Below are 12920 nucleotides of genomic sequence, written 5' to 3'. Positions count from 1 at the left end.
GAGGGGACAGGTGAGCTGAGACCTCAATTGTATGTTCAAATGTTTGTGAAGTTCAGGAGAAAAGTCTTTCAGACAGAGGAAACAGCAAGTGGAAAGATCCTAAAAGGTGGTTAACAAGCTTTAGAAAGACTAAACAGTACTGTATGACAAAAATATAGTGAGATATGGGAAACTGGAATGGGATGAAGTTGGAGGTTGGCAGGGTTTGAATCATGCAGTCCCCTGTAGACTAGGGTAAGAAGTCTGGGTTTTATTTTAAGGGCTCTGGGGAGCCACTGAGAATTTTAAGCAGGGGGTGATATGATCTAATTTAGAGGGTCAGTGACATCTGCAAATCCTGCCCATTGCCTATTTTTTTTAAATAAAATTTTATTATAACAGCCACATCCATTTGTTTCCTATTGTCTATGGCTGCTTTTGCACTACAATGGTAGAGGTAAATAGTTGCAATGTAAGCCTTGTGGTCTGCAAAGCCTAACATATTTACTTTTTTAGCTCTTTACAGTTTGCTATGAAGTTTACTGACTCCTTTTATAAAAGAATCCCTCTGCTTGCTGTGTGGAAACCAGATTGTATGAGGGCAAGAGTGGAAGAAGAGAGACCAAGGGTAGATGGATATGGATTATAATCTAGAGTAAAGTTAGTAGAATTTACTGATGGAGTGAATTTGTGCATGTCTAGGTAAGTGATTGTGATTTTAGGCTCGACAAACCAATAGGGGCAATACTATGGTTATCTAGATCTCCATGTGCAAAGGTCCAGAGTTATGAAAGGAAGAATGCCAAGAGATGATACATGGTTTTATAAGCCATGTTAACACATTTAAGTTCTGCCTTAAGAACATGGTAAAGTAGAGGAGAATTTTAAGCAGAGGAATAATTTAATAAGACTTCAATAATCTAGGAGAAATTAGATGGTCCAAATATCCCATTACCATGTCTCTTAAGCCTTTGAAAGCTTCCAGAGATTTCAGAACTGCCTTTAAATCTCAATAATTGAGGGCAGCTAGGAAAGCCAGAAACTGTCTGGAACTTTTTGAGGGACTTCCACGAATAAACACATCATACACCAGTCTGAAATGGGTGGAAGGTTTGAGATAACAGTGTAGAACTGTAAGTAAAGTCTTCCAAACTGTGAAGGCTGGTGTCCATCACCCACTGGCATGGTAGGCTGTTTTGGAGTCACTTCCCAAGTGAAAAACAAGCAGTCTTTACAAGGAGCAAGGCAAGGAGAGCTCAAGCAAGCTCCAATTGTGGATTTAATTAACAAATTTGGACTGTTGAATACAAGCTCCAAGCACAGAGAAACTCAGAGAAAGCACAAAAGGAACGCAGAGGCTTCTCCTGGCACAGAGGAGGCAGGGGTGACAAGGGATAAAAAACAAAACAAATAAAAAGCAGAGGCTTTTGGAGTTGGCTGAGCTCAGAATATTGGAAAAGGAGCACAGAGAACTGGCTATCAACTATAGCTGTTGACTGACGAACTGAGGGGGCTGGGGACCAGCTCTGAAAAGGATTATTATTTTTTCTTTTTTCTTAGACATTTTAGCAGCCCATTAAAGAAAACCCCAGGTATTTTCAATTGTCAACACTGCTTCAGGCAAGGGCAGAGTTAAGGGATGGCTGAGAGACCTGCAACTAGTAAGATGAAGGAAGTGGTTCCCTAACAGGTGTATGTTCCCAAAGGAAAAGGGGATGGAAAGAGACCAGCACAAGTGTCAACTGTCCTTCAGAGAATTCAGACCCCAGGGTCTGGAAAACAGAAACAGCATAAGCCTACCTTCTGCCTCAAGCTCTGTCTCAACCACGCCCTTGCAGGGACAGAGGCTGATGAGAATTAAAGGCACCACATCACTTTATGCTGATGGGGAGCTAGGGGCTGAAAAGCACTCCCCTGGTGCACAGGATAGGAAAACCACAATCAAGAGGCTTCACATGAAAGAAGGGCACCATGCTGGGTCTCATCTTCAGGGAACCTTGATACTGATAAAACCCAGTTTCAGAGAACCTTGACCTGGCTTGTCTGGGACAACCTGACTGCTGTCAATCATATCTGGAGAGACACTCCTAAAAAAAACTTTCATATAGGTAGGGCAAGAACCAAAAAACAAGAGCTGAAAAATTCTGATCAGTTCAACAGAAGCTATGCTAGAAGTCTAGAAGAGCTGAACTTGATGTCAAAGAATAGGTAGAGAACAAAGCCAACCAACAAGAAAATCCTAGGTAAAAGAGAAAACAATCTCCAGAATAAACTAATCAAAGAAAGTAGATGCCTAGACACCAGTGAAAAATGAATCACACTAGGAAGCATGAAGATATGGCCCAGTTAAAGGAACAAACTAACACTTCAAATGAGACACAGGAGTTGAAACAACTAATTAAAGATGTTCAAACAAATCTTTGAAATCAAATCAATGAGTGGAAAGTAAATATGGCAAAAGAGATGAAGGATATAAAGAAGACACTGGGTGACCATACAGAAGAACTCAAAAGCTTGAAAAAACAAATGGCCAGTACTTATGGGAATGAAAGGCACAACAGGAAACATGAAACATGAAACAGCAGATTAGAAGAGGCAGAAGAAAGGATTAGTGAACTAGAGGACAGGACATCTGAAATCCTACACACAAAAGAACAGATTGGGAAAAGACTGGAAAATATGAGTAGGGACTCAGGGAACTGAATGATAACATGAACACATGAATATATGTGTTGTGGGTGCCCCAGAAGGAGACGAGAAGGGAAAAGGTGCAAAAAGAATCACTGAAAATTTCCCAACTCATATGAAAGATATAAAATTACAGATTCAAGAAGCACAATGTACCCCAAACAGAATAAATCCACATAGACCTACTCCAAGACACTTACTAATCAGATTGTCAAATGTCTAAAATGGAGAAAATTCTAAAATGAGCGAGAGAAAAGTGATCCATCACATACAAGGGAAGCTTAAGAAGATTATAGGCGGATTTCTCTGCAAAAACCACGGAGGTGAGAAGGCAGTGGTGTGATATATTTAAGATACTGAAAGAGAAAAACTGCCAACCAAGAATTCTATATCCGGCAAAACTGTCCTTCAGAAATGAGGGAGAGTTTAAAATATTTTCAGACAAACAGACACTGAGAGAGTGTATGAATAAGAGATTTGCTCTAAAAGAAATACTAAAGGGAGCACTACAGGCAGACAGGAAAGGCAAGGAGAGGTCTGGGGAAGAATGCGAGCATGACCAAAAGAGGAAGGCTGGGGGCATGTATGACACTCGAAGGAAAGACAGAGGGTAAAAACTGAGACTACATAACTTAGCAAAACCTAGACTGGACAATGATGTTGATTAAATGTACAACTGTAAGAAAGTTTTTACACAAGAGAAAATGAATGCCACCATTGCAAATTATTGAAAATGGGGTGGCATATGGAAAAAAACACAGTCAATACAAACTAGAGACTACAATTAACAATAAAATTGTAATATGCTTCCATTAATTGTAACAAAGGCAATATACCAAAGCTAAATAGCAATAAGAGGGGGATATAAGGGAGGTGTATGGGATCCTTGTTGTTGTTGGTTCTTCTTTTAATTTTTTTTAATCTTTATTTAATTTATTTTTCCTCTTCTTTGTGGAAAAAAATGGAAATGTTCTCATATAGATCATGGTGATGAATGCATAACCATGTGTTTATAATAGGAGCCACTGACAGTTAATTTATAATAGATTGAATGGTGTGTGAATAAAACTGTTTAACTAATAAACAGAAAAATACAAGTGCTGAAGAAGATATGGAGAGAGATATAATTATTCACTATGGTAGGGAAGTACACTGGTGCAGCCCTTCTGGAGGGCATTTTGGTAATTCCAGCAGAGGCTAAGTATAGGGTTGCCATATGATCCTGCAACCCAGTTTTTAGGTATCTAATTGGAAGAACTGGAAGCAGGGACACGAATAGTCATATGCAAACTGGTGTTTATGGTGGCAGTATTCATGATGTACAATGGAAGGAGATGGCATAAAGGGCACATCGACTGAGGCATGGAAGAGCGTACTGTGGTGTATACATACAATGGAATACTGAGTAGCTGCAAGAAGGAATGAAGTTGTGAGGCACACAACTAGGTGAATGAACCTTGATGATTTTATGTTGAGTAAAATAAACCAGAAGTGAAAGGGCAAATATTGTAAGGCCTCACTAGTATGGATTAACTCTAATGAGCAAACTGAGAATGGAATTTGAGACCACAGGTTTTCAGAAGATAGAATGTGGGCAGAGATTGGGCAACTGACGATTAAGGAGTATAAAATGTTCAATAAGACTTATTGTAAAGGTTCCTAGATTGTAAGCTCTTACAGCATTCACTTCTATTCCTGAGCTTTAACTGCTATTTCTAAATTTTGAGATGCAGAATTCTTTGTGTATAACCTGGCAGTTCCCTGGAACATTGGGTATATGTGTGGCACTTTCACAGTTAGAGTTCTGCAGCTCTGAAAGCATTATTCCATATAGCCACTGGGAAAGATGATGAAAATGAGATCAGATTTCAATAAGAGTTATGAATGAAGTAGAACTGATTAGGACTAAGGTAAATCAGAATACAGTGAAAGGATGATGTTGACTGTGTTTTAAAACATCAAGTTCTGTGTGACACCAAACGAAGAGATGTTTATTTGATACAAAATCTATATTTTCTGTATAGCCATTATCTAATTTAACCTGTATGGTAAATTTATTTGAACAATATAATTACATGGAACTTAGAATAGGGAAAGGGATCTTGTTATTCTTTACAGGTTAATGTAAATTCCTCAATACATCCCAAAGTATTTGGGGCAGAAAATAAAAAAGTATTTGCAAAGTTCCCTTGAGGGACTGGGAAAAATTGTGGAACTATTTAACTTCCCCACCTGGGGAATTCCTGATGTTCTCTCAAGCATTAGGGACTCCCAATCTAATAAGCCAAGCACTCAATCTTAGGGCTTGCTATTGTGAAACTTATTCCTGCAAAGGAGAAGCTAAGCTTACTTAAAATTATGCCTAAGACTCACACCCCCTCACCCCCACCAAGGACATCTTTTGTTCCTCAGATGGCCTGTCTCTCCAAGACAACTCTGCAAATAAACTCACAACCCTCCCCAACCCCACCCCGACCTCAGACATGACTCCCAGGGGTATAAGTCTCCTTGACAATGTGACATGATTAATCCTTAGCATTAAGGGATTAAGAAAGCCTTCTTGACCAAAAAGGGGGAAAGAAATGAAACAAAATAAAGTTTCAGTGGCTGAGAAGTTTTGAATAGAATCAAGAGATCATTCTGGAGGTTATTCTTATGCATTATATAGATATTCCTTTTTTAATTTCTATGTACTAGAATAGCTAGAAGGAAAAACCTGAAACTGTTGAAATGTAATCCCGGAGCCTTGATTCCTTATGAATATGATATAACTATATAGCTTTTATGTTGTACTATGTGATTTTGAAAACCTTGTGACAGGCATTGCCTTTATCAAGTATATGGGCAGATGGGTAACAAAATAAATACAAGAATAAATAAATAAACAAACATAAAAATGGGAGATAAGAGGTATGGGATATTTTGGGTATTCTTTCATTTTTATTTATTTTTTTGAGTAATGAAAATGTTCTAAAATTGATTGTGGTAATCAATGCACAACTATATGATGATACTGTGAGCCACTGATTGTGTACTTTGGATGGATTATATGATGTGTGAATCTACCTCAGTAAAATTTCATTTTAAAAACGTCAACAATTACCCTAGACTAGAAGTCTTCAGTGCATTACTCATGAATAATTTTATTTGCGTTTTAAAATGTAGAAGCCTAAGGGCAGGCAACGGTGGCTCAATGGCAGAGTTCTTGCCTGCCATGCCGGAGACTCGGGTTCGATTCCCAGTCTGCCCATGCCCCAAAATTAATTAATTAATTAATTAGTTTAAAAAAATGCAGAAGCCTAAACCCTAATCCGATCAAACAAATCAGATTAGATGGTGGCACCCAGGCATTTGTAATTTTAAAAAGCCTCATGGGGGTTTGATGTGCACCATCACTTAAAAATCTAGTAGGTGGGAGTTGTCTCAAGTCTATTTCCTGGAGGCCATCTGGAGTATTGGATGAGCTTGTGGTTAGCCTGTAATCATCTGGCCAAAGTCCACAATGAAGTAATGTACGCATATATTATAGCTGGAATACTGGACACTGAAGGGAATGAAAGGAAAGGTATGGCTGATCAAGTGACATATCAAATAATTAGATATCTTAAGGATAAGAGAAGCAGAACTATAAACTTTTGTGTACCTTATTCTATAAAGTCATTTGCATTAAGAGAAGCTAAGTTCAATAAACCAACTAAAAATTATCTATTTTGATTGTTGTTAAAAAGAAAGGGAAAAGAGATAATTTTTGTATTATAAAACATTTCATATAATCCTAAAAACAATGAAGGATGGTAGTAGTTATCATCTAGCAAACCACTGTCATGTTTGCTTCTGATTAGAAAAGGTACTTGCAAAACTGGAAAAAGAATCTGTTTTCTAAAGAAAAACTCTAAGATCCAACCCCAGATAAGCTCTTTATAAGAACAAGCAAATTTTAGGAATCATAATGAACAAATATTTTTCTTGTTCTATAAAATTCTGCCTCCTCAAATCTGAAATCCAAATGGATGCATTTTAAGGGTTATTCATAATATTTTAAAAAATGGCTTAAAGAAAGTTGCAATAATTAGCTTAGTAACATAGGAACCCATAAAGATATTACAAAAACATTTTATTGGACCACTAACATTTCTTCTTATAATCCAGTACATTTTGGTGGTTTTCACTATTTTTAAATCACTTTAATATTTTGAAACTATCAATCTTCCTGTAATAGCTAACATTTATAATCTGAACATTATTTTCTCCTCAAATATTTTAACTACAAGCATATGGCACCTCTTTTAATTCTTCAAATGTGCCAGTCTCTCTCCTCCAGGCCTTTTAAAATGCTAAATATGCTACTTTACTTTGCCTGGAATACTTGTTTCTCCAATCCCCAGTCTCTCTGACAAAGTGATATTTAAGCCAGTGCTTATATACACCTGAGGTTAAGTAGAAGTTATCCTAACAAAGAATGAAGTTGGGAGGGGACATTAAGATTACAGAAACCCTAAAGCAGGAGTGTGTTGTATCCCCAAAATTCAAAGACATTCAGAGTGGATGGATAGAGGGGAAAAAAAATGTTGTCAATGAACTAGAAAAGCAGCCTGAGAGTAGATCATCCAGAGGCCTGCAGATCACATTAGTGACTTGAATTTATTCCTCTGAATGAAATTTCTAGGCTAAAGGGAAGGTTAAAGGCCTAGAAGTGGGTTTCAAATTCAAGCCTCACCATTTATCACTGTGTGACTTTGGGTAAATTATTACAAAAGACCTACTTTGTAAAGGGTTGGGGTTAAATAAGGATACATTTGTGAAATGACTAATATAATGGCTAATAAATTATAGGCACTCTATAAATGGTAGACGGTACTAAATGATAGACAATACCTAACATATGAAAAGATTTAATTCATGAAATTAGTGAAGTGTGATGAACACAAAATCATACTTTGTTTATAATGGATATTGGACCTTTTGTACTGTTATGAACACTGATTTTTCAATTCCCTCTTGAATGTTGTAATGTATGTGTTTTTTGTGTATCTGTGAAACTGAACCTCAGATTTATCATCTAAAACAAAACAAAAATATTGAAAAAACACACCGAGTTTCTGTTTCAACCTACTTCCTGGTAATTGACTTTTGTTGGGACTATGGTTGATTCTGACCAAACCTACTATTAAAGGGTAATTACTAGAATATATCTTAAGGTTCATGATATTATCCTGTACTCTGAGAAGAAAATAACTGCTGATAAAAGTTTTAAAGTGATTCTGTCTTTTCCTTTTGACCATTTTCAATAAAACTGGTTCATGAGGAAATAAATTATTGTGCTAAGATCAAAAGTTCATAGAACTACTAACTCAGGAGTTAAGATGCCTTTATTTTATAATGTTAAGGAAATTATATAAATCTCTTTAAAGAAGACTTTAAATAATACCATGTTTTTCAAATATAATAATGATGTTGAAAGTCAAAGTTCTTACCAGCTCGGATATGATTCAGTGAGGCCAACATCCTTAACATGAAAGAGGCTGGAACTGTAATGGTGTTTCTAGTCTCTTCCAGCATGAGTTCATTTCGAGTTATAACCTATGGGGCAAGTTAAATGACCATGTCAAAGATCAAATAGTAACTGTACTTTTTCCTTGAAAATTAGAAAAACAGTAAAAACGAACAAGTCCTAGGAGGAATTACTTCATTCTGTACTTCATTCATTTACTTCATCATGTAAATGTCTGATGTCTTTATTCCTGACCTCAGGCTACTCAATACCAAATAATTAATTTGCATTTGAAGGAGTAAGGTTAGAGAACATTACTCTTTCAATAGTGGCAGAAAGACAGAAGGTCAAATGACAAGTTACTTAAAACATTCAGGTATTTCATTTAGGTTTTTTTGTTTTATTTATTTATTTATTTTTGATTTATCTACTCTGTATCTGCTTAGTGTCTTCCCATACGGCAGAATTAACACCTTTGTGACTCCCTAGTGTTAAATTTGTTAAATTATTATCCATAGACCATTTGGATCCCTTGAGAACGTTTCCTTGACTGAAGCAAAGTACTCTCAAGAAATGAACTTTAGGACAAGAGTTAGCAATGAGCAGAGTCTTTAAGTAACAAGAATAGGACTAAATGAATATTTATGAGCACCTTAGAGATCTATTGTATAATCACGGGCAAAGAAAGAAAGAAAGAGAAAAAGCAAAGGGCATGACAAAGGAGAAAAGAGAAGGACAAAAAGGTGCGTAAGGAAGAAAGAGATGCTAATCTGATCCTTTCACATTGACTTAAAATCTTTAAACAGTTCCCCATTAATATTACAATAAATTCCCAACTTATTATGAGTATTCTACAGGGTTCTTTACAACCTGACCCAAACTTATAGTTTTTGGTCCAATTGAATTATTTTTCTACATGTATTCTAGGGCTCAAGGCACACTGGTGGTTTGTTTATCTCATAACAATTTAGCACATACTGATCTCTTTCTATCTCAAATGTCCCTGCCCCCCCTTTTTTTGGCATGGGCAGGTACCAGGAATTGAACCCAGGTCTCCGGCATGGCAGGCAAGAATTCTGCCTGCTGAGCCACCATCGCACCGCCCTATATCAAATGCCCTTTTGCTCCTTGTCTGCCAGGTGAACTATTATTTCCTCAAATTTTAGTCTAATTCTTATTCTGTCTATGAAATCTTCCCGATTCAAGCTATCCTATTTACAAGCACAGCTGTTCCTGTTCCTTTTCATGGGCTCCCCAAACATTTTGCACTAACTCTGATTGGCACTAATCATACTGTATTCTAGTTGTTTACATGTCTGTGTTTCCCACTGGACTATGAGTTCTGAAGGCAGAGCTTTATCTCTTTATCCACAGCACTGTGATAAAGTGACATACTGCAAGTGTTTCATAAATGTCCATTAAAGAGTAAAAGTACATGTGAAAATTGTGCTGTAGACTATTAAACTTGCTTTAGAGTAGTGATTTCCAATTTTCCAATATTTTTAGCAATAAATCCTTATTTTCCCAAGAACTCTTACATGGAAAGCCACTATTTGAAAACCTGGTTGAGGTTAGGGAGGAAAGGTCCAGAGTCGAGCCTTCCTCTCCTACCCTTCAAGAAATCTAGACCTTCACATAACTCAATTAGAAAACTACTGCAAAATCTTAAAATATGAAGAGAAAAAAATCCTTCAATTATTTCTTTCCTACTTAGTGCTTCTGAAAGTAAGAAAGTTTCATTTCCTTTCTTAAGGTAAACAAAACAGAAAATAATGGAAAAAATGGGTGTGATAATGGAGGTCTATAAAGCTATTTTCTTAAAAGCACAGATTTTTAAATAATTCTTTATTGCAACAAGCCAAGCACAAATAGTCAATAGCTTTCTTAAACTACAATGCACCTAACCTACTACTACCAATAATAAATATTATTTTTAGCAAGGAACTATTGTGATTTTACCTCTGTAGTATTAACAGGCATATTTTTAACTTAATTTTTCCTTTCTTAAAAATTCAAACTCTTCGGGGCCAACCCATGCCCAAAAAAAAAAGTTATAAAAAAAATTCAATCACTTTAACTGCATTAACTTGTTTTATGTTGGCAAGTGATAATAAGCCACTTTGATGTCTCTTAGGAAAGCATTTTAGGCAAAATCGAAATATAGTTTAAGCATAATAAGGATCTTACTTCATCAGCAAGTTTTCGATTAAAAATCCTTGACTCTTCCAGTGGTGACCAGATCTTTATGTCATAATCTATGCCAGATGAGGCTAGAACTTAGAAATAAAATTTACACATTAATATAAAGCTTGGAAACATGCCATTAATTCAAGTTATATACATCTATACAGCAAAACTGGGCTTGAATAGAAATTATACCGGTACATTTGAATGTTAATAATAGAATTTATCATAAAGATTTCCTAATGGTCCTAAGACATAATTTTAAGACTACTTTGAAATCACTCAGATTTGTTTCTATCTTCTTCATTGCTCTTTTATGAGACAGAAGGAAAACTTTAAAAGGGAAGGAAGAGAAAGTAAATGCTCTTTTGTTCTGGTAGATTAAAACAGACTGTGAAGATTAAAAAAGCTTGACGGTTCAATTTTGGATAAGTAGTGAAAAGTTCAGTCATGCAGGACCTCTTAAAATAACTGTTAAAACTTAGAAGAAATATTAGAATAAAGTCTGACCATTTCCTGATATTTTCTGCAAAAAGCAGGTTATTCTTGTTCTAAACACCAATAGAGCTACATGGACTCTAGTGGCTGCCTAATAGAATAATTTGGATTACTCACAATATTAACAAATAGAAAAAATTTGGAGTGAATATGAATCATACTAATGATATGAATCTCTTGCCTTATAAAAGGTCATCTTACTTGGATCAAACGGATGTGGCTGCAGGCAGTTTACCACATGATTATCAGCTTCCAGAAGCATCAAATGTTCTGCAGTATGCCGATCCCAGATGAAGATATGTCCACAGTCAGAACCACTCATTACAAAGTTAGCACCCCAGAAATTGGCTTCTTTTATCTAAGGGTTAAAACAATAAGTAAATTACAGGAAAATTAAAATGTAAGTTACTAAAATGAAATTCTTAAATTAAAAAAAAATTGCTTTATAGAATAATAAAATAAAATGTTGGAGAATCTCTGTCTTCTAGTATCTTAAAATCAAGATAGAGGATTTATTGGCATGGTTAATGTGTCATTAAGCAAGGAACAGAGATTAAAAACTCCATGAACAGGGACTTTGCTTTGTTCACTGCTATACTAACAGTGCCTGAAACAATACCTGACACAATAGTAGGTGCTTAATTAATAACTGCTGAATGAATGAATCAGCTTTCCAGGCTTGCACTATACACAGTATAATAGAAATTTATATACACTGTTGAACTTTCCAAAAATTGTACCATTTTAGTTTTGTAAGATAATAAAACAGTTCAGAGAGAAAACAAATTTTCTTTTATATTTTGCTTTATGCCAAAAGAACTAACAAAAAGCACTCATCTTTTTATTACCTACTAGAAGTGCTCATAATTATTTTCTTTTATGAAACAATAAAGCAAAAGGAATATGACATTTTGGAATGTTTATGATGACACTTTCTAAATGAATACACACAAAGAACCAGGAAAAAACTTTGTACTTCAGATCAGGAGTTCCTCAATCACTTTATCTGCAGTTGCTAGAATCCTACTTATGATGCTCACACAGAAGAGGGGAACCAGTTTTTTATTTGGAGCTAATGTTGGATTATTCATTTTCTTCCTTTTTAAATTTTTCATTCCTTCCCTTAAGTATTTTTATCCAAACTCTTAGCCATAAAAATGCAAGAAATGTTAATAGATCACTTCTATTAATTATGAGCACCCATTAAAAATGATTAAATTGTCCCTGCCGATAATATCTATAGATAGTATTAAGCTAATTATTAGAAAAACAGCCAATTATTAAGCCCCACCTCAAAGTACTTTTTTGCCTAGGTACTGAACAAAAAAAGATGAAAACAGATTCTGTATATACTTTTTTTTTTCCCTACATGGTCAGGTACTGAGAATCAAACCTGAGTCTCCAGCATGTCAGGAGAGAATTCTGCCACTGAGCCACCATCATATCGCCCTGTATATACTTTTGTTTTTTAAATGGATAGGCACCAGGAAACGAACCCAACTCCAGCATGGCAAGCAAGAACTCTGCCACTGAGCCACTGTTTAACATACTATATATACATTTTAATGATTCAATGGATATATGAGCAGAATAACCCTTAGGAAATAACCAATATTATATTGGCTGTTTAGACTTGTGGATTATCAAAACTAGAAAGAGCTTAGAGATAATCTAGTCCATTCTTCTTATTTCATAGATAAGGAAATTAAGTTGCCCAGCTTAAAAGGGTTATGATACAAGAAAGCTGGCTATATTTTGCAATGAACCTGAATTTCATAAATCTATTTCTTTCTCTCCCAAACTAACAAAGGATGCTAATGTGAGCTAAAAAAAAATCTACAAGGAACTTTTTAGTAGAAAGCTGTATGAGAGAGCAAAAAAAGAAGCAATAGTTACTTATGAAAGCTAATTTAAAAAAATCTACATAGAATTCCTCAATAGAGTTTTCTTATAAATAATAATGGTCTTATAAAAAATAATAATGATAAACTATAGGACAAAAAAACATGTTTGGGTAAATTAAATAGCTGTGAAGGTGCAATAACGTCATACTGAAGTCACAACGGCAAGATAAAAAGAT

The 12920-nt window shown here is 35.4% G+C and overlaps 1 protein-coding gene across 7 annotated transcripts in view; it reads right to left on the bottom strand.

Moving 5' to 3' along the window:
- The window catches only part of DCAF6 (DDB1 and CUL4 associated factor 6), a 215136-nt gene that overhangs the window by 9682 nt on the left and 192534 nt on the right, over positions 1–12920 (bottom strand). For all 7 annotated transcript variants that reach the window (XM_077156886.1, XM_077156887.1, XM_077156888.1 and 4 more), the window contains 3 exons: positions 11042–11198; positions 10346–10434; positions 8142–8247 (listed from right to left, as the gene is read on the bottom strand). In XM_077156886.1, the coding sequence (XP_077013001.1) occupies positions 8142–8247; positions 10346–10434; positions 11042–11198 (352 nt within the window). The remainder of the gene's footprint in view (positions 1–8141; positions 8248–10345; positions 10435–11041; positions 11199–12920) is intronic.

This window comes from Tamandua tetradactyla, chromosome 4, assembly GCF_023851605.1.
Source record: "Tamandua tetradactyla isolate mTamTet1 chromosome 4, mTamTet1.pri, whole genome shotgun sequence".
In the NCBI taxonomy this organism is placed as follows: Eukaryota; Metazoa; Chordata; class Mammalia; order Pilosa; family Myrmecophagidae; genus Tamandua; species Tamandua tetradactyla.
This window is presented reverse-complemented; position numbering and strand designations above follow the sequence as displayed.